Source organism: Rhinoraja longicauda, chromosome 19 (genome assembly GCF_053455715.1).
Source record: "Rhinoraja longicauda isolate Sanriku21f chromosome 19, sRhiLon1.1, whole genome shotgun sequence".
NCBI classification, from domain to species: domain Eukaryota; kingdom Metazoa; phylum Chordata; class Chondrichthyes; order Rajiformes; family Arhynchobatidae; genus Rhinoraja; species Rhinoraja longicauda.
In genome coordinates this window covers 9,487,731-9,510,200 of record NC_135971.1, presented here as the reverse complement: position 1 = coordinate 9,510,200, position 22,470 = coordinate 9,487,731, and the positions used below count along the sequence as shown (strand labels likewise).

The following is a 22,470-nucleotide window of genomic DNA, read 5'->3' as shown; positions in this document are numbered from 1 at the left end:
TAAGATTTTAGATTTTTAGATTTAGAGATACAATAGACAATAGAAAATAGGTGCAGGAGAAGGCCATTCGGCCCTTCGAGCCAGCACCGCCATTCAATGTGATCATGGCTGATCATTCTCAATCAGTACCCCGTTCCTGCCTTCTCCCCATACCCTCTGACTCCGCTATCCTTAAGAGCTCTATCCAGCTCTCTCTTGAATGTATTCAGAGAAATGGCATCCACTGCCCTCTGAGGCAGAAAATTCCACAGATTCACAACTCTGACTAAAAAAGTTTTTCCTCATCTCTGTTCAAAATGGCCTACCCCTTATTCTTAAACTGTGGCCCCTGGTTCTGGACTCCCCCAACATTGGGAACATGTTTCCTGCCTCTAACGTGTCCAATCCCTTAATAATTTTATACGTTTCGATAAGATCCCCTCTCATCCTTCTAAATTCCAGTGTATACAAATCTAGTCGCTCCAGTCTTTCAACATATGACAGTCCCGCCATTCCGGGAATTAACCTAGTAAACCTACGCTGCACGCCCTCAATAGCAAGAATATCCTCCCTCAAATTTGGAGACCAAAACTGCACACAGTACTCGCGGAAACAGGCCCTTCAGCCCACCAAGTCCGCGCCGCCCAGCGATCCCCGCACATTAACACTATCCTACACACACTAGGGACAATTTTTACATTTTACCCAGTCGATTAACCTACATACCTGTACGTCTTTGGAGTGTGGGAGGAAACCGAAGATCTCAGTGAAAACCCAGGCAGGTCACGGGGAGAACGTACAAACTCCGTACAGTACAGCGCCCGTAGTCAGGATCGAACCCGAGTCTCCGACACTTCATTCGCTGTAAGGCGGCAACTCTACCGCTGCGCCACCGTGCCGCCCTTCGGCCCGCTGAGTATGGGCCAACCAGTGACCTCCGTACATTAGCACTATCTTACACACGCGGGGACGACTTACAATTTTTCTCAAAGCTAATTGACCCACAAACCTGTACGTCCTTGGAGTGTGGGAGGAAACCGGAGCACCAGGAGAAAACCGGCGTGCTGACAGGGAGAAACGTGCTAACTCCGTACAGACAGCACCGTAGACAGGCTAATTTTGGGCGGCCTCAGTTGCGTGACCCGGGCTCGATCCCAACCACGGGCGCTGCCTGTACGGAGTTTGTACGTTCTCCCCGTGACTGTGTGGGTTTTCTTTGAGATCGTTGGTTTCCTCCCACAATCCACCAAAGACGTGCAGGTGTATACCACTCCACTGGCTCCCAGTACAGTACACAATCAACTTCAAGCTCCTCCTATTCACATACAAAGCCTTAAACGCACCCCCCCCCCCCCACCCACCCCCCACTATATCAAAAATATTCTAACCCACCACTCTATCTCCAGGTCCCTCAGGTCGGCCGACTTGGGGCTACTCACTATCCCGCGGTGTAGGCTTAAGCTCAGGGGTGACCGCGCTTTTGCGGTTGCAGCTCCTAGTCCCCATCAGAACTGACCCCTCCATCCACTCCTTTAAGTCCAGGCTCAAAACCTATTTCTACTCCCTAGTGTTTGAGGCCCTCTGAGGGGGCGCTGTGAACTGTTTATGTATGGTTTGTGTGCCATTGTATGTTCGTTTCTTAGTACATGGACTGATGTACAGCACTTTGGACAACATGGGTTGTTTTTAAATGTGCTTTACGTGTGTGCGTGTGTGTGTGCGTGTGTGTGTGTGTGTGTGTGTGTGTGTGTGTGTGTGTGTGTGTGTGTGTGTGTGTGTGTGTGTGTGTGTGTGTGTGTGTGTGTGTGTGTGTGTGTGTGTGTGTGTGTGTGTGTGTGTGTGTGTGTGTGTGTGTGTGTGTGTGTGTGTGTGTGTGTGTGTCAGCGTTAATGCCAAGGAATTGCTGGTCGGTGAGGACTCTGTGGGCCGAAGGGCCTGTTTCCGCACTGCATGTCTAAACTAAACGGGTCTAGAAGGGTCTCTTCAATATCCCGCAGCTCCGCTCATGCTCCTCCTCCCCCCACTCGCAACAAGGACAGAATCCCCCTCGTTCTCACCTTCCACCCCACCAGCCAGCGGATCCAACATATCATCCGCCAACATTTCCGTCACCTCCAACGGGACCCCATCACTGGCCATATCTTCCCATCCCCTCCACTTTCTGCATTCCGCAGAGACCGTTCCCTCCGTAACTCCCTGGTCCACTCGTCCCTTCCTACCCAAACCAACCCAACCCCAGGCACTTTCCCCTGCAACCGCACGAGATGCAACACCTGTCCCTTTACCTCCCCCCTCAACTCCATCCAAGGACCCAAACAGTCTTTCCAGGTGAGACAAAGGTTCACCTGCACCTCCTCCAACCTCATCTATTGCATCCGCTGCTCTAGATGTCAACTTATTTACATCGGTGAAACCAAGCGCAGGCTCGGCGATCGCTTCGCTCAACACCTGCGCTCGGTCCGCGTTGGCCAAACTGGTCTCCCCGTGGCTGAGCACTTCAACTCCCCCTCCCATTCCCAGTCTGACCTTTCTGTCATGGGCCTCCTCCAGTGCCATAGTGAGGCCCACCGGAAATTGGAGGAACAGCACCTCATATTTCGCCTGGGCAGCTTGCAGCCCGGTGGTATGAACATCGACTTCTCCAACTTTAGATAGTTCCTCTGTCCCTCTCTTCCCCTCCCCCTTCCCAGATCTCCCTCTATCTTCCTGTCACCACCTATATCCTTCCTTTGTCCCGCCCCCCGACATCAGTCTGAAGAAGGGTCTCGACCCGAAACGTCACCCATTCCTTCTCTCCCGGGATGCTGCCTGACCTGCTGAGTTACTCCAGCATTTTGTGAATAAATACCTTCGATTTGTACCAGCATCTGCAGTTATTTTATTAAACTAAACTCGTAGTCGGGATCGAAGGTGAGTCTCTGGTGCTGGAAGGCAGCAACTCTACCGCCGCGCCACCATGCCACTAGTTACCATTTATCCAGTGAATAAGGTCAGGCTCTTCCACAACAGCCTCAAATGACGTGACAGAGGATCGAGCTGGTGAGATGTTTTCCCCGCCATTGTACATTGCCATCACCCTATTCTCTGCCCGCGCAATGCAGCAGGATCTTGCTTTGCTGAAGCTTCAACCATGGCTTTAAGGCCGCACGTCTTCAGATTCACTGCTGGTCAGCGATACCCAACGTTTCACTTCGATAATGGTACATCTTGAGGCCCGGCCAACCTAAAGCAAAATAAAGATTACAAAACAAAAATCAGATTTTTTTTGTTTTTTTTCACATTTCAAAGGGAATAGTATCTCACGAAGAAGATCATCAGGTCACAAGTGATAGGAACAGAATTAGGCCATTCGGCCCATCATGTCTACCCCGCCATTCAATCATGGCCGATCTATCTCTCCCTCCTAACCCCATTAGAAACATAGAAAATAGGTGCAGGAGTAGGCCATTCGGCCCTTCGAGCCTGCCCCGCCATTCAATGTGATCATGGCTGATCATCCAGCTCTGTAACCTGTACCTGCCTTCTCTACATACCCCCTAATCCCTTTAGCCACAAGGGCCACATCTAACTCCCTCTTAAATATAGCCAATGAACTGGCCTCAACTACCTTCTGTGGCAGAGAATTCCAGATTCACCACTCTCTGTGTGAAGAAATGTTTTCTCATCTCGGTCCTAAAAGACTTCCCCCTTATCCTTAAGCTGTGACCCCTGGTTCTGGACTTCCCCAACATCGGGAACAATCTTTCCGCATCTAGCCTCTCCAACCCTTTAAGAATTTTATATGTTTCAATAAGATCCCCCCTCAGTCTTCTAAATTCCAGCGAGTATAAGCCTAGTCTATCCAGTCTTTCTTCATATGAAAGTCATCATCATCATCATCATATATATACAGCCGGAAACAGGCCTTTTCGGCCCTCCAAGTCCGTGCCGCCCAGTGATCCCCGTACATTAACACTATCCTACACCCACTAGGGACAATTTTTACATTTACATTTACCCAGCCAATTAACCTACATACCTGTACGTCTTTGGAGTGTGGGAGGAAACCGAAGATCTCGGAGAAAACCCACGCAGGTCACGGGGAGAACGTACAAACTCCTTACAGTGCAGCACCCGTAGTCAGGATCGAACCTGAGTCTCCGGCGCTGCATTCGCTGTAAAGCAGCAACTCTACCGCTGCGCTACCGTCCTGCCATCCCAGGGATCAATCGGGTGAACCTTCTCTGTACTCCCTCTAAGGCTAGAATGTCCTTCCTCAGATTAGGAGACCAAAACTACACGATACTCCAGGTGCGGTCTCACCACAGCCCTGTACAACTGCAGCAGAACCTCCCTGCTCCTATACTCAAATCCTCTTGCTATGAATGCTAACATACCATTCGCTTTCTTCACTGCCTGCTGCACCTGCACGCTTGCTTTCAATGACTGGTGCACCATGACACCCAGGTCTTCTCCCCATTCTCCTGCCTTCTCCCCATAACCCCTGACACCCGTACTAATCAAGAATCTTTCCATCCCAGCCTTTTAAAAATATCCATTGACTTGCCGTTCACAGCCTTCTGTGGCAAATAATTCCACAGATTCACCACCCTCTGACTAAATAAAGGGAAGCTGAGAGATAGCAGTGAAACAAAAGATGGAAGGCAACTTTGATATTGCAGCTTGGCCTTCCTTTACAGCTATGAAACTTGATTAAGAACTCCAGAAACAGGAGAACAAGGCCGTGTGGTCAACAGATCCTTTACTTTAGTTTTTATTCACAAAATGCTGGAGTAACTCAGCAGGTCAAGCAGCATCTCAGGAGATAGGAATGGGTGACGTTTCGGGTCGAGACCCTTCTTCAGACTGACGAAGGGTCTCGACCCGAAACGTCACCCATTCCTTCTCTCCTGAGATGCTGCCTGACCTGCTGAGTTACTCCAGCATTTTGTGAATAAATGCCTTCGATTTGTACCAGCATCTGCAGTTATTTTCTTACTTTACTTTAGTTTATTGTCACGTGTACCGAGGAACAGCGAAAAGATTTTTTGTTGTATCCCATCCTGTCAGCGTGGTTAATTCCCGGAATGGCGGGACTGTCATATGTTGAAAGACTGGAGCGACTAGGCTTGTACACACTGGAATTTAGAAGGATGAGAGGAGATCTTATCGAAACGTATAAGATTATTAAGGGGTTGGACACGTTAGAGGCAGGAAACATGTTCCCAATGTTGGGGGAGTCCAGAACAAGGGGCCACAGTTTAAGAATAAGGGGTAGGCCATTTAGAAGTGAGAAGAGGAAAAACTTTTTCAGTTAGAGAGGTGTGCATCTGTGGAATTCTCTACCTCAGAGGCCAATTCTCTGAATGCATTCAAGAGAGAGCTAGATAGAGCTCGTAAGGATAGCGGAGTCAAGGGGTATGAGGAGAAGGCAGGAACGGGGTACTGATTGAGAATGATCAGCCATGATCACATTGAATGGCGGTGCTGGCTCGAAGGGCCGAATGGCCTCCTCCTGCACCTATTGACTATTGCCAGATAAACGATACACGATTACAATCAAGCCGTCCACAGTGTACAGATAGATACAGGATAAAGGGAATAACATTTAGTGTAGGAAGGAACTGCTGATGCTGGTTGATAGTGGAGATAGACACAAAATGCTGGAGTAACTCAGCGGGTCAGGTAGCATCTCTGGAGAAAAGCAATAGCTGATGATTCAAATCAGAACCCTTCTTCAAAGCAGACAATAACATTCAGTGCAAGATACAGTCCAGTAAAGTCCGATTAAAGATAGTCCGAGGGTCTCCAACGAGGTAGATGCTCGGTCAGAACCGTTCTCCGGTCGGTGATAGGATGTTTCAATTTAGTTTGGTTTAAAGATACAGCATGGAAACAGGCTTTTCGGCCCACCAGGCCCGCAGCGACCTGCGATCCCTGCACACTAATACTATCCTACACACACACACACACACACGGGACAATTTACAATTAACATACAAACCTGTTCGTCTTTGGAGCACGTTAGTTGCCTGATAACATCTAGGAAGAAACTATCCCTGAATTTGTGGAGGTATCTTCCTTTGTTATCAATAAGGAGATGGACATTGATTTCCTCTCAGCATTTTCTCAGACATACTTTCTCCTTGTACGACTGTGGGAACTAAAGTCTGCCGATGTCAGGCTTATAAGCCCTCCCAGCGAGGGGAATTTCAAAAGTTTCACATCCCCCGAGTGAAGGAATTTGTCATCTCATTCCTAAATTGCAACACCACTTTTCGACGATGGTGCCAGGTAATTTTAGACTGAGCAGCTGAGCGAAACATATCCCCAGCCATTGGCCAATTCCTGAACTTGGAACCCATTGAGTCAGACAATAGGTGCAGGAGGAGGCCATTCGGCCCTTCGAGCCAGCACCGCCATTCAATGTGATCATGGCTGATCATTCTCAATCAGTAGCCCGTTCCTGCCTTCTCCCCATACCCCCTGACTCCACTATCCTTAAGAGCTCTATCCAGCTCTCTCTTGAATGCATTCAGAGAATTGGCCTCCACTGCCTTCTGAGGCAGAGAATTCCACAGATTCACAACTCTCTGACTGAAAAGGTTTTTCCTCATCTCGGTTCTAAATGGCCTACCCCTTATTCTTAAACTGTGGCCCCTTGTTCTGGACTCCCCCAACATTGGGAACATGTTTCCTGCCTCTAACGTGTCCAACCCCTTAATAATCTTACACGTTTCGATAAGATCTCCTCTCATCCTTCTAAATTCCAGTGTATACAAGCCTAGTCGCTCCAGTCTTTCAACATGTGACAGTCCTGCCATTCCGGGAATTAACCTAGTAAACCTACGCTACACGCCCTTAATTGCAAGAATATCCTTCCTCAAATTTGGAGAGCAAAACTGCACACAGTACTCCAGGTGCGGTCTCACTAGGGCCCTGTACAACTGCAGAAGGACCTCTTTGCTCCTATACTCAACTCCTCTTGTTATGAAGGCCAACATTCCATTGGCTTTCTTCACTGCCTGCTCTTCCTGCATGCTTCCTTTCAGAAACTGATGCACTCGGACACCCAGATCTCATTGTACGTCCCCTGTTCCTAACCTGACACCATTCAGATAATACTCTGCCTTCCTATTCTTACCACCAAAGTGGATAACCTCACACTTATCCACATTAAACTGCATCTGCCATGCATCCGCCCACTCACACAACCTGTCCAAGTCACCCTGCAACCTCATAGCATCTTCCTCACAGTTCACACTACCACCCTGCTTTGTATCATCTGCAAATTTGCTAATGGTACTTTTAATCCCTTCACCCATTGAGTTACAGTCAGAGGTGTAGAGTACTCAAAGGGGCGGCACGGTGGCGCAGCGGTAGAGTTACTGCCTTACAGTGCCAGCGACCCGGGTTCGATCCTGACCACGGGAGCTTGTCTGTACGGAGTTTGCACGTTCTCCCCGAAACCTGAATGAATGAACGAATAAGTTTATTGGCCAAGTATGTGCATATACAAGGAATGTGCCTTGGTGCTCCGCTCACAAATGACTACACAATCATACAGTTAACAATTAAGAATAAATCATAAATCCTCCTCTATCCCAATTTTCACCAATCTGGGGAAATAGAAACTTTATGCCAGGCACTAATAATAATAATAATAATAATAATAAGCATTTATTTTATATAGCGCCTTTCCAGAAGCTCAAAGCGCTTACATAAACAATCATAACATAAAAACAAACAGACAAACTATCCTAACGGAGAAGCGGCGAATAAACAACGCCAGCGTCCTCTCACGTCAGGGTCCGGCTTGGTTTTTAAGATATGGGCGGAGTAGATTTATATTATAATGACATGTAGTATAAGAAAATAACTGCAGATGCTGGTACAAATCGATTTATTCACAAAATGCTGGAGTAACTCAGCAGGTCAGGCAGCATCTCGGGAGAGAAGGAATGGGTGACGTTTCGGGTCGAGACCCTTCTTCAGACTGATGTCGGGGGTGGGACAAAGGAAGGATATAGGTGGAGACAGGAAGATAGAGGGAGATCTGGGAAGGAGGAGGGGAAGGGAGGGACAGAGGAGCTATCTGAAGTTGGAGAAGTCGACGTTCATACCACCGGGCCGCAAACTGCCCAGGCGAAATATGAGGTGCTGCTCCTCCAATTTCCGGCGGGCCTCACTATGGCACTGGAGGAGGCCCATGACAGAGAGGTCAGACTGGGAATGGGAGGGGGAGTTGAAGTGCTGGGCCACCGGGAGATCAGTGGCGTTAATGCGGACCGAGCGCAGGTGTTCAGCGAAGCGATCGCCGAGCCTGCGCTTGGTTTCGCCGATATAGATGAGTTGACATCTAGAGCAGCGGATGCAATAGATGAGGTTGGAGGAGGTGCAGGTGAACCTCTGTCTCACCTGGAAAGAATGTTTGGGTCCTTTGATGGAGTTGAGGGGGGAGGTAAAGGGACAGGTGTTGCATCTCGTGCGGTTGAGCAGCGGATGCAATAGATGAGGTTGGAGGAGGTGCAGGTGAACCTCTGTCTCACCTGGAAAGAATGTTTGGGTCCTTTGATGGAGTTGAGGGGGGAGGTAAAGGGACAGGTGTTGCATCTCGTGCGGAAGTAAAACAAAAATTTGGACTTGACTCAAAACATTTTTTTAAGTATCTCCAGATTAGAAACTTCATAAAAAAAGACGCAAAGCTCACTCGGACTGACAACTCAAAACTCCTTAGAAAAGGTGGCTTTAACCCATCATGAGGCAGGTGGCCAAATCTCACGATTTTGCCAAATGATTATAGCAACAGCAAAGGAATCTTCAGAAGATAAAAGGCTTGCGTGGTGTTCAGATCTTGATGAAGAAATTACTGTAGAAAAATGGCAGGATATATGTTTACAGTCTCAAGTACAAATGGATAATGAGACTACATATTACTCCTGTTTTACTGCATGGCATTAACCCTAACACACCTGATCTGTGTATTAAATGTGGTGTACATGAGGGTAGCTTGTTTCATTGCCTTTGGGAAGGAGATAATAACAACTTTATCCATTGCCACAAAAGAGAAGCTTCCACTCTGTCCTAAACTTTGTATTTTCGGGAGTTTCCCAGCAAGGATGAGGGGGGATCTTATTGAAACATATAAGATAATTAGGGGATTGGACACAGTAGAGGCAGGAAACATGTTCCCGATGTTGGGGGAGTCCAGAACAAGGGGCCACAGTTTAAGAATAAGGGGTAGGCCATTTAGAACGGAGACGAGGAAGAACTTTTTCAGTCAGAGAGTGGTGAGGGTGTGGAATTCTCTGCCTCAGAAGGCAGTGGAGGCCAGTTCGTTGGATGCTTTCAAGAGAGAGCTGGATAGAGCTCTTAAGGATAGCGGAGTGAGGGGGTATGGGGAGAAGGCAGGAACGGAGTACTGATTGAGAGTGATCAGCCATGATCGCATTGAATGGCGGTGCTGGCTCGAAGGGCTGAATGGCCTACTCCTGCACCTATTGTCTATTGTCTAAGCTGTAAACTTAACAATCCAGATAAGAAGATGGTTATATTTTGTCTGCTTGAAGCTAAACATCAAATTGCTTTGTCATGGAAATCAGTTTATAGACCAAACAAGCAAAGTTGGGTTGATGGATTACTGCAGTGCCTTGCTTTGGAGAAACGTACATATATAGTTAAGGGGAAATACGACACTTTTGAAAAGATTTGGGGCTCGTTTATGAAATTTCTGGAGGGGAAAGATTTTACTGAGGCCCTTGTAGTGAACTGCTGACTGTCTTTATTTTCATTGCGATTATTGTCTGGTTAGGTTATTAAAGGTGCGAGCAGTTTATAAATATATATATATATAAATAAACATGTACTATAGCAGAAATGTGCCTTACTTCCTTTATATTTAAAGTGCCTTTAGGTGCCTAAAAGTGACCTTGCTGTTGATGTGCCTTGTTATGTTATGTTATGTTATGTTATGTTAAATGTTTTTGTATGTTATTTGAAAAAGCAATAAAAATGATATATTTTTTTTAAAATAAAGCATAACCACATCAAAACAATAGAAACATAGAAAATAGGTGCAGGAGTAGGCCATTCGGCCCTTCGAGCCTGCACCGCCATTCAATATGATCATGGCTGATCATCCAGCTCAGTAACCTGTACCTGCCTTCTCTCCATACCCCCTGATCCCTTTAGCCATAAGGGCCACATCTAACTCCCTCTTAAATATAGCCAATGAACTGGCCTCAACTACCTTCTGTGGCAGAGAATTCCACAGACTCACCACACTCTGTGTGAAGAAATGTTTTCTCATCTCGGTCCTAAAAGACCTCCCCCTTATCCTTAAGCTGTGACCCCTGGTTCTGGACTTCCCCAACATCGGGAACAATCTTCCCGCATCAAGGCTCTCCAACCCCTTAAGAATTTTATATGTTTCAATAAGATCCCCCCTCAGTCTTCTAAATTCCAGCGAGTATAAGCCTAGTCTATCCAGTCTTTCTTCATATGAAACTCCTGCCATCCCAGGGCATAAGGATACAACATTACGGTCTAAACACGTGGGTGACAATAGACAATAGGTGCAGGAGGCGGCCATTCGGCCCTTCGAGCCAGCACCGCCATTCAATGTGATCATGGCTGATCATTCTCAATCAGTAACCCGTTCCTGCCTTCTCCGCATACCCCGTGACACCGCTATCATTAAGAGCTCTATCTAGCTCTCTCTTGAATGCATTCAGAGAATTGGCCTCCACCGCCTTCTGAGGCAGAGAATTCTGAGGCAGAAAATAAACCAGAGCAAAAAAGAGACTACGGACTTGGGTTATTGAGTAGACCTGCTACTCGTGGGGAAAAAAGCTGTTTTTATGTCTGGCTGTGGCTGCTTTGACAGTCCGGAGTCGCCTTCCAGAGGGAAGTGCTTCAAAACCTGTGTGGGTTTCCCCCCACACTCCAAAGACGTACAGGTTTGTAGGCTAATTGCCTTGGTAAATTGCCCCTGGTACGCTTAGGATAGTTTTTGATTACAGTCTATTAACTGCGAAAAAATTAATACTTAAATTTTGGAAAAAACCAATAACCCCCACAATTAAAATGTGGACTACGGAAATGACAGAGACCCTGCATTTGGAAAAAATAAGATTTGCCTTAATTGACAAACCTGAGTTATTTTTAAAAATATGGTCTCCATTTATTGAATTTTTAGAAAAGTAAATGGATTTGGCACAGGACTAAAATAAAATTTTTAAATTAAAAGTTGTGACTTGAGTTAGGGGTTGGATGTACTGTTATTGTCTCTCGGATCTACTCCCTTTAATTTTTATAGTTAGATCCTTTTTTTTAAAATATATTTTTTAACCCTCTTATTCTCTCTCCCCAAGTTTATAGTTTTTTTTGTTGTTTTTTTTTTTACTTTCTCTCTTCAAAAATTTAAAAATTGAAGCTATGCAAGAACTCTGTAACAAATGTGTTTTTAAAAAATTTCTATTTGTACATATGCTTTTCAAAAATTTAAAAAAAAGAAAAAAAAAAAGGATAGTTTTTGTGTGCAGGGATTGCTGGTGGGCACAGACTCTGCCGGCCGAAGGGCCAGTTTCCGCGCTGTATCTCTAAACTAAAGCTAAACTAAAGGGTGGCTGGAATCCAAACACCAATGCCTGGCAGGATAGCTTTCCATGCCTCTGCACTTTCGAGGTACAGCAGGCTGTGAACCAAAACCTGGTAAATGGGGTGATTACTCTATTGCCAGCATGGACATTGAGGGCCGAAGGTCCTGTGTCCGTGTTGTTATGACTCTGTAGTTCATCACTGAGCAATGGGGAAATCAGGTAGATGTACCTACCTGATCTCCCGGTGGCTCAGCACTTTAACCCCCCCCACTCCCATTCCCAATCTGACCTTCCTGTCCTGGGCCTCCTCCATTGTCAGAATGAGGCCCAGCGCAAATTGGAGGAACAGCCCCTCATATTTCACTTGGGGAGCTTACACCCCAGCGGTATGGACACTGACTTGAGAGTGAGAGTACTGATTGAGAGTGATCAGCCATGATCGCATTGAATGGCGGTGCTGGCTCGAAGGGCTGAATGGCCTCCTCCTGCACCTATTGTCTATTGTCTATTGACTTCTCCAACTTCAAATAGTCCTTGCTTTCCCTCTCTCTCTCTCTCCATCCCCTCCCCCTTCCCAGTTCTCCCACCAGTCTGACTGTCTCCGACTACATTCTATCTCTGTCCTGCCCACTCAGTAGACAATAGGTGCGGGAGTAGGCCATTTGGTCCTTTGAGCCAGCACCGCCATTCAATGTGATCATGGCTGATTATTCTCAATCAGTACCCCGTTCCTGCCTTCTCCCCATACCCCCTGGTTCCGCTATCCTTAAGAGCTCTATCCAGCTCTCTCTTGAATGCATTCAGAGAATTGGCCTCCACTGCCTTCTGAGGCAGAGAATTCCACAGATTCACAACTCTCTGACTGAAAAAGTTTTTCCTCATCTCAGTTCTAAATGGCCTACCCCTTATTCTTAAACTGTGGCCCCTGACATCAGTCACTCCCTGTCACTCCCCCGACATCAGTCTGAAGAAGGGTCTCGACCCGAAACGTCACCCATTCCTTCTCTCCAGAGATGCTGCCCGTCCCGCTGAGTTACTCCAGCATTTTGTGTCTATCTTGGATAGGGTGGATGCTTCCACTGGTGGGAGAGTCTAGGACAAGAGGTCACAGCCTCAGAATTAAAGGACGTTCTTTTAGGAAGGAGATGAGGAGAAATGTCTTTCGTCAGAGGGTGGTGAATCTGTGGAATTTTTTGTCACAGTGGGCTGTGGAGGCCACAAGTCAGTGGATATTTTTAAGGCAGAGATAGATAGATTCTTGATTAGTACAGGTGTCAAGAGATTACGGGGAGAAGGCAGGAGAATGGGGTTAAGAGGGAGAGATAGATCAGCCACGATTGAATGGCAGAGTAGGCTTGATGGGCCGAATAGGCCTAATTCTACTCCGATCACTTATGACCTCCCCATATGATCAATGTATCTCAAACTGTGCGTCAAAAGCAGGGTAGTGTTGGACAGCTGGAACTAATGTCAGATATTTTCCACTTCTATGGCTTGCCAGGAATTCCTACTGGGAAACGGAGCACCCTGGAGTGCAGCATTCTTGGCTATTGATATAAATAAACGGAACAATTGTCGACTGGGTCAGGTCTGGTATCCCCTGATACCACTTTGTCAGCACATGGAACATCTTCGTCTCCAGCAACCGGGTTCCCCAGAGGTGGCACAACCTGGTGTTACAACGCCAACACAACAAACTGCAGATGCCGCTAAATACACAAAAGGACACAAAGTGCTGGAGTAACTCAGCGGGTCAGGCAGCATCTGTGGAGAACGTGGATGGGTGACGTTTCACAGAGTGCTGGAGTAACTCAGCGGGTCAGGCAGCACCTGAGGAGAACATGGATAGGTGACATTTCACAGAGTGCTGGAGTAACTCAGCGGGTCAGGCAGCATCTCTGTGGAACGTCACCTATCCATGTTCTCCAGAGATGCTGCCTGACCCGCTGAGTTACTCCAGCACTCTGTGAAACGTCACCTATCCATGTTCTCCAGAGCGCTGGAGTAACTCAGCGGGTCGGGCAGCATCTCTGGAGAACATGGATAGGTGACGTTTCACAGAGTGCTGGAGTAACTCAGCGGGTCAGGCAGCATCTCTGGAGAACATCGATAGGTGACGTTTCAGAGTGCTGGAGTAACTCAGCGGGTCAGGCAGCATCTGTGGAGAACTCGGACGGGCGACTTTTCTGGTCGAGACCCATCTTCAGGCTGATTGTAATGGGGGAGGGAGAAAGGGTGGAAACCAGAGTAAACCCAGGAGATCACAGGGAGAACGTGCAAACTCCACACACAAGGTCAGAATCTGGTTCTGGTTGATTACTGCACTAACACATCATAGGTGCTTATCTCGCGCAGGTCGGAGTGAGCGGAGCAGTGATAAAATTTTGAAGTGGGCCTTTTTGACCAAGTTGAAGAGATCTAGTTGCTCAATCCCCTTTTTAAGTGACTTAACATCGGGGGCAGCAAGTGTGTGTTGGGTGGTAACATAATTCCATTCCCTTATCGTCCGAGAGTAAAGGGACTATTGGTAGCAAAGTTTATTGACATTTAGCCCGTTGATGATATAGGGACCGTAATCTTGTCTTGTTTCATGGCGGTTGTTGCTCTGGGATGACGGAAGATTTGATGTCGTGATTTTGTGAATCTCCTTGTAAATTGCAACAAGTCTTAGCCTGATTCTGCAGTGTTTACACTGGAATTTAGAAGGATGAGAGGAGATCTTATCGAAACGTATAAGATTATTAAGGGGTTGGACACGTTAGAGGCAGGAAACATGTTCCCAATGTTGGGGGAGTCCAGAACCAGGGGGGCACAGTTTACGAATAAGGGGTAGGCCATTTAGAAACATAGAAAATAGGTGCAGGAGTAGGCCATTCAGCCCTTCGAGCATGCACCGCCATTCAATATGATCATGGCTGATCAGCCAACTCAGTATCCTGTACCTGCCTTCTCTCCATACCCCCGATCCCTTTAGCCACAAGGGCCACATCTAACTCCCTCTTAAATATAGCCAATGAATTGGCCTCAACTACCTTCTGTGGCAGAGAATTCCACAGATCCACCACTCTGTGTGAAAAACAACTTTCTCATCTCGGTCCTAAAAGACTTCCCCCTTATCCTTAAACAGTGACCCCTTGTTCTGGACTTCCCCAACATCGGGAACAGTCTTCCTGTATCTAGCCTGAGATACAGTGAGTGGAGCAGTGATAAAATTTTGAAGTGGGCCTTTCTGACCACGTTGAAGAGATCTAGTTGCTTTTAAATGAATTAACATCAAGGATAGAGCTCTTAAGGATAGCGGAGTCAGGGGGTATGGGGAGAAGGCAAGAACGGGGTACTGATTGAGAATGATCAGCCATGATCACATTGAATGGCGGTGCTGGCTCGAAGGGCCGAATGGCCTCCTCCTGCACCTATTGTCTATTGTGTCCCACCCGAGAGATGTCAGCATATTATCCCAGCTCCCTGGGGTCTCCGACGCTGTGAGGCAGCAGCCCTACCTGCTGCTTCACTCAACATGGATAAACTGGACTGAATTTCAGGAGACGTGCAACAGTTTTGGATAAAATTCACCAAGAGGCCAGCACAGTGGTAGAGTTATAAGAAGATAACTGCAGATGCCGGTACAAATCGAAGGTATTTATTCACAAAATGCTGGAGTAACTCAGCGGGTCAGGCAGCATCTCAGGAGAGAAGGAATGGGTGACGTTTCGGGTCGAGCCCCTTCTTCAGACTGATGTCAGGGGGGCGGGACAAAGGAAGGATATAGGTGAAGACAGGAAGACAGAGGGAGATCTGGGAAGGGGGAGGGGAAGAGAGGGACAGATGAACTATCTAAAGTTGGAGAAGTCGATGTTCATACCACTGGGCTGCAAGCTGCCCAGGCGAAATATGAGGTGCTGTTCCTCCAATTTCCGGTAGGCCTCACTATGGCACTGGAGGAGGCCCATGACAGAAAGGTCAGACTGGGAGTGGGAGGGGGAGTTGAAGTGCTCGGCCACCGGGAGATCAGTATGGTTAATGCGGACCGAGCGCAGGTGTTGAGCGAAGCGATCGCCGAGCGTGCGCTTGGTTTCGCCGATGTAAATAAGTTGACATCTGGAGCAGCGGATGCAATAGATGAGGTTGGAGGAGGTGCAGGTGAACCTTTGTCTCACCTGGAAAGTGGTAGAGTTGCTGCCTTTACAGAGCCAGGGACCCGGGTTCAATTCTGACCACGGGGTGATTGCCTGTAGGGAGCTTGTACGTTCACCCCAGCTGCTCCGGTTTCCTCCGACACTCCAAAGACGCACCGGTTTGCAAGTCGATTGGCTCGGTAGGATTGTAAATTGTCCCGAGTGTGTTTCGGATAGTATAACGTACGCGGGGATCACTGGCCGGTGCGGACTCAGTGGGCCGAAGGGCCTGCTTCCACGCTGTATCGTATCTCTAAACTAAACTAAACCACTTAAAATGTCACCCAGATCAGAATAGTTCCAAGCCACAGTTTTCTTCTGAAACAGCATTTCTGCTACAAAAGTGAAACTGATAAAGATAGAACACCTTTCAATTCTGCAAAGTGACGTCCTATTTCAGAAATGCCCACAATGTCTCAACAAACAAATGGAAGATAAAGCATACAACCTAATAAAGATCAACAATCTCACACAGATTGTCATATGTTGAAAGACTGGAGCGACTAGGCTTGTCTACACTGGAATTTAGAAGGATGAGAGGAGATCTTATCGAAACGTATAAGGGGTTGGACACGTTAGAGACAGGAAACATGAACCCAATGTTAGTGGAGTCCAGAACAAGGGGCCACAGTTTAAGAATAAGGGGTAGGCCATTTAGAACGGAGATGAGGAAAAACCTTTTCAGTCAGAGAGTTGTGAATCTGTGGAATTCTCTGCCTCAGAAGGCAGTGGAGGCCAATTCTCTGAATGCATTCAAGAGAGAGCTAGATAGAGCTCTTAAGGATAGCAGAGTCAGTGGGTATGAGGAGAAGGTAGGAACGGGGTTCTGATTGAGAATGATCAGCCATGATCACATTGAATGGCGGTGCTGGCTCAAAGGGCCGAATGGCCTCCTCCTGCACCTATTGTCTATTGTCTTAGCCCTGTATTAACATCGCCAAGTAAACCAGGAAGATCAGTAATTCTGTTTGGAGCCGTAGCCTTAACTCGAAGCTGTCAAAGAATTATTCACAGGAAGTGGCTTGGTGTCAAAACATGTAGCTGATGCAGCAACGATTTAAAGAGGTTTTTTAAATCTGATTCTGTGCTGTGGTTTTAGCACTGGCACTTTGAAGTTGCCAGGCCATTACCAGTTGGAATTTCCGCATATACAAACATTTCAAAATCAAAAACATTACAAAGATGATATTTGACAAGTTGGTCAAAATAGCAGCTTTGGTTTGCTTTTACTGCCATTTGCAAATTTACAATTTTATTGATCCATCGGTGTACCTCGGTGAACGTGACAATAAACGAAACGAAACTTCATCTTGCCCTGTATGTTGCTCCATTATCCTGCATCAATACTCTGGACGGCTCGACTACAATCATGTTCTACCCAAGAACACTGAAGAAGTCTGGTCTACCCCAACAGCTGCTGACGACATTCTACCGCTGCACCATAGAGAGCATCCTAACACATGACATCCCTGTGTGGTACCTCAGCTGCACGGAGGCAGAAAGGAACGCTCTTCAGCGGGTAGTCCATAGAGCTCAGAGGACCATCGGAACACAGCTCCCAGCCTTGGAGGGCATCTACAACACACGATGCCTCAGAAAAGCCACCAGCATCCACAAAGACTCTTCACACCCCTGCAACAGTCGGTTCGAACTCCTTCCATCGGGCAGACGATACAAGGCCTTCTACGCCCGCACCTCCAGACTCAGGAACAGCTTCATCCCCAGGGCCATAGCTGCTATGAACCGGTCCTGCTGAGCCGGATGGTCACATCGCACAGTGAACCGGCACAGATCTACTTGCACTTTATTCTGTCTTAAAACTGTTACAATTTGTTTCGTCGGGTTGTTGTTGTTTAAATTAATACTGACTAGCTAATTAAATTATTGCATCGTACGGGAGGCGCATTCCCAATCTCGTTGTATCCCTGTACAATGACAATAAAGATATATTGTATTGTATTATTGTATTGTATTCCACTGACTGGTTAGCATGCAACAATAGCTTTTCACTGTACCTGAGTACACTTGACAATAAAGTCAGTTAACCTAAACCTTTATCTTGCACTGAACGTTACTCCCTAACACACTGTGCTCAGTGGATGGCTCGATTGTAAACATGTATAGTCCTTCACGCAACAAAAGGAAAAACTTTTTCGGTCAGAGAGTTGTGAATCTGTGGAATTCACTGCCTCAGAAGGCAGTGGAGGCAAAGTCTCTGAATGTATTCAAGAGAGAGCTGGATAGAGCTCGTAAGGATAGCGGAGTCAGGGGGTATGGGGAGAAGGCAGGAACGGGGTACTGATTGAGAATGATCAGCCATGGTCACATTGAATGGCGGTGCTGGCTCGAAGGGCCGGATGGCCTCCTCCTGCACCTATTGTCTATTGTCTTTCCACTGCACTTCGGAACACGTGACAGTAAACTAAACCCTAACAAAAAAAATATTATTTTTCTCAGCAATATTTCAGGGCAAAAGGCAAGCAGTCACACTTTAGTAAACTGGTCGCACTTCAACGGTTCAATCAAAATCAATTTCCTGAGCAGAAGCGCAATTTTTAGGCCGCAGATCACGAGCAGAGAAACCATTCTCAAAAATGGATGACTTGCGAACTTCAATCAGCTGCAGTTATGCTGCTGCTTCTTTCGGGTCCGTTTCCAGTCTTCCTGCCTTGCTGGGGTTTCTGTTCGACTAGTCAGCGCGCTGTGGGCTCTGGAGGCCAAGTTTCCAGCGCATTTTCCCTACTCCTTCTCACTCGCACCCCACTGCAGTTCCTGTGGGGGTGCCAGCTGCCACAGATGCCGTGACACAACAGGAAACTTTTCTGCTCCACAGCACTGGCGTACGATGCTAATCTCTTTTCACCATCTCCATCACAGGAGACAGACTAGTGACCGACATCTACTACAAAACCCACTGACTCGCACTGCTATCTGGACTACACTTCTTCCCACCCTGTCTCCTGCAAAAAGTCTATCCCCCTACTCCCAATTCCTCCGTCTATGCCGCATCTGCGCCATTCAAGAGAGAGCTGGATAGAGCTCTTAAGGATAGCGGAGTCAGGGGGCATGGGGAGAAGGCAGGAACGGGGTACTGATTGAGAATGGTCAGCCATGATCACATCGAATGGTGGTGCTGGCTCGAAGGGCCAAATGGCCTACTCCTGCACCTATTGTCTATGATCAAATGGCACTGCAGACTCAAAGGGCCGAATGGCCTAATTCTGCCCCTATGCCTTAGGGTCAGTCAAGTTGTGACTGGTTCTACTGGGATTGTCCACCTGATTGTTACTGACATTTATTGCACAGAATTACCACTATCAGTATCCCAGAGCCTCCACACACTCTCTTCAGCTTCCTCTGTCGGTGAGGCCCTCTCTTCCTTTCTCCCTAATGCCCTCTGTCTCTGCCCATCTTCCCATTGTATGTGTTTTGCTATTCCCTTCAAAGAACCCCTTTGGTAGCCAGCTCCATATTCCCACAGTACACTCAGTAAAGAAGGTTCAACCAAATTCCTTGTTGGAGTCATTCCATGACCAGCTTTGCCTGCCTCTCCGACTATCCCCAACACCAGAGGCCAGGCGGTAGGTGCATGATAATGCCACCATCTGCCAGCTTCTCTCAAGGTCACTCCACCGGTCGGCACAGTGACGCAGCGGTAGAGCTACTGCCTCACGGCGCCAGAGACCCCGGTTCGATCCCGACTACGGGTGCTGTCTGTACGGAGTTTGTACGTTCGCCCCGTGACCTGCGTGGGTTTTCTCCGAGATCTTCGGTTTCCTCCCACACTCCATAGAAACATAGAAAATAGGTGCAGGAGTAGGCCATTCGGCCCTTCGATCCTGCACCGCCATTCAATATGATCATGGCTGATCATCCAACTCAGTATCCCACACCTGCCTTCTCTCCATACCCCCTGATCCCTTTAGCCACAAGGGCCACATCTAACTCCCTCTTAAATATAGCCAATGAACTGGCCTCAACTACCTTCTGTGGCAGAGAATTCCACAAATTCACCACTCTCTGTGTGAAAAAAAACTTTCTCATCTCGGTCCTAAAAGACTTCCCCCTTATCCTTAAACTGTGACCCCTTGTTCTGGACTTCCCCAACATCGGGAACAATCTTCCTGCATCCAGCCTGTCCAACCCCTTAAGAATTTTGTAAGTTTCTATAAGATCCCCCCTCAATCTTCTAAATTCCAGCGAGTACAAGCCGAGTCTATCCAGTCTTTCTTCATATGAAAGTCCTGCCATCCCAGGAATCAATCTGGTGAACCTTCTCTGTACTCCCTCTATGGCAAGAATGTCTTTCCTCAGATTAGGAGATCAAAATTGTACGCAGTACTCCAGGTGTGGTCTCACCAATGCCCTGTCCAAAGACGTACAGGCTTGTAGGTTATTTCACTTGGTATAAATGTAAAAATTGTCCCTAGTGTGTGTAGGATAGTGTAAGCGTGTGGGTATCGCTGGTCGGTGCAGACTCAATGGGCCTGCTTCCGCACTGTATCTCTAAACTAAACTAAACCTGCCTAGGAAGCACATTGTTGTTCCTCATTTTCAATGGGCCTAAATCATGGAACTCATCATTTTTCAGTGCTGCAGGGAAGTGGGCTTGGTGTAATAATAATAATAATAATAATAATGCATTACATTTATATAGCGCTTTTCAAACACTCAAAGACGCTTTACAGGGATTTCTAGAACATAGAGAAGTGAATAAATAGATAAATAAGTAAACGAACAGAAAAAGGAGACAGAAGGTGAGGTGACCTTCAGTGGTTGAAGGCAGTGCTGAAGAGGTGAGACTTCAGTGATGTTTTGAATGTGGTGAGTGTGGAGGAGTCTCTGACAGTTTGGGGTAGTGAGTTCCAGAGGGTGGGAGCAGCGATGGAGAAAGCCCTGTCCCCCCAGGATCTGAGTTTGGTCCGGATGGGGGGGGACAGGAGATTGGCAGCAGCAGAGCGGAGGGTGCAGGTGGGAGTGTGCCTGTGGAGGAGGTCAGTCAGGTAGGATGGGGCCAGGTTATGGAGGGCTTTGTAGGTCATGAGGAGGATTTTGTACTGGATTCTCTGGGGGATGGGGAGCCAGTGGAGTTTGTAAAGGACGGGGGTGATATGGTCACGGATCGGGGAGTGGGTGAGTAGACGGGCAGCGGAGTTTTGAATGTATTGAAGTTTACTGATGATTTTTTGAGGGTGAGCCATAGAGGAGGCTGTTGCAGTAGTCCAGACGGGAGGTGATGAAGGCGTGGATGAGGGTTTCTGCAGCTGTCGAGGAGAGGGATGGACGGAGACGGGCAATGTTTGTGAGGTGGAAGAAGGCTGTCTTTGTGATGTGTTTGATACATAGCTTCAGGAACAAAAACACAAACCAGGTCCAAGACTCCTCATTCCTAAGCTCTGAAGAGTCTGAAGAAGGGTCCCGACCCAAAATATCACCCCTCCATGTTTTCCACACTTTGCTTTGCGCTGTAAGGCAGCAACTCTACCGGTGAGCCACCGTGCTGCCCGATTGTGACGTGATTACAATCAGACCACAACATAGTGTACAGGTACAGGATGAAGGGAATAATGCGGACCTTTCACCGTCCGGCGCGGCCTGCAACCACAACAACCTGATTGCGGGAGAAGACGGCAGGGGAAGGGAAAAGACATTGTGGCCTTCCATCACAGTGAGGAGAGGACTGGAGGAGACTCACTGTGATGGATGTTTCTTTTTTTTTTGTGTGTTTTTGGGGTTGTGTAATTTGCCTATTTTAATGCTTTATTGTGTAATCTGCCTAATTTAATGTTTTTATTGTTGGACTGTGGGTGACTGAATTTCATATCATATCATATCATATATATACAGCCGGAAACAGGCCTTTTCGGCCCTCCAAGTCCGTGCCGCCCAGCGATCCCCGTACATTAACACTATCCTACACTAGGGACAATTTTTACATTTACCCAGCCAATTAACCTACATACCTGTACGTCTTTGGAGTGTGGGAGGAAACCGAAGATCTCGGAGAAAACCCACGCCGGTCACGGGGAGAACGTACAAACTCCTTACAGTGCAGCACCCGTAGTCAGGATCGAACCTGAGTCTCCGGCGTTGCATTCGCTGCATTCGCTGTAAAGCAGCAACTCTACCGCTGCGCTACCGTGTCGTCCAAAAAAATCGTTTTTTTGGATGACAAATAAAGCTATCTTGAATCTTGAATCTTGAAAACAGGATAAAGGGAAGAAATAAACGCAAAATGCTGGAGTAACTCAGCGGGAAAGGCAGCATCTGTGCAGAGCAGGAATGGGTGACGTTTCAGGTCGAGACCCTTATTCAGACCCGATCTCGACCCGAAAAATTCACCCATTTCCTTCCCTCCAGAGATGATGCTGCCTGTCCCACTGAGTTACTCCAGCACTTTGTGTCTCCCTTTGGTGTATTCACCGGAGTTAGGCTTGTATTCACTGGAGTTAGGCTTGTATTCACTGGAGTTAGGCTTGAATTCACTGGAGTTAGGCTTGTATTCACTGGAGTTAGGCTTGTATTCACCGGAGTTAGGCTTGTATTCACTGGAGTTAGGCTTGTATTCACTGGAGTTAGGCTTGTATTCACTGGAGTTAGGCTTGTATTCACCGGAGTTAGGCTTGTATTCACTGGAGTTAGGCTTGTATTCACTGGAGTTAGGCTTGTATTCACTGGAGTTAGGCTGGTATTCACTGGAGTTAGGCTTGTATTCACTGGAGTTAGGCTTGTATTCA

The 22,470-nt window shown here is 47.3% G+C and overlaps 1 protein-coding gene across 3 annotated transcripts in view; it reads right to left on the bottom strand.

Annotated features, from left to right (window-relative positions):
* Nucleotides 1-22,470, bottom strand: part of tmem268 (transmembrane protein 268) — a 55,171-nt gene that overhangs the window by 28,648 nt on the left and 4,053 nt on the right. For all 3 annotated transcript variants that reach the window (XM_078416241.1, XM_078416243.1, XM_078416242.1), the window contains exon 2: nt 2,950-3,202. In XM_078416241.1, coding sequence (XP_078272367.1) covers nt 2,950-3,052 — 103 coding nt within the window. In that variant the 5' untranslated portion in view covers nt 3,053-3,202. The remainder of the gene's footprint in view (nt 1-2,949; nt 3,203-22,470) is intronic.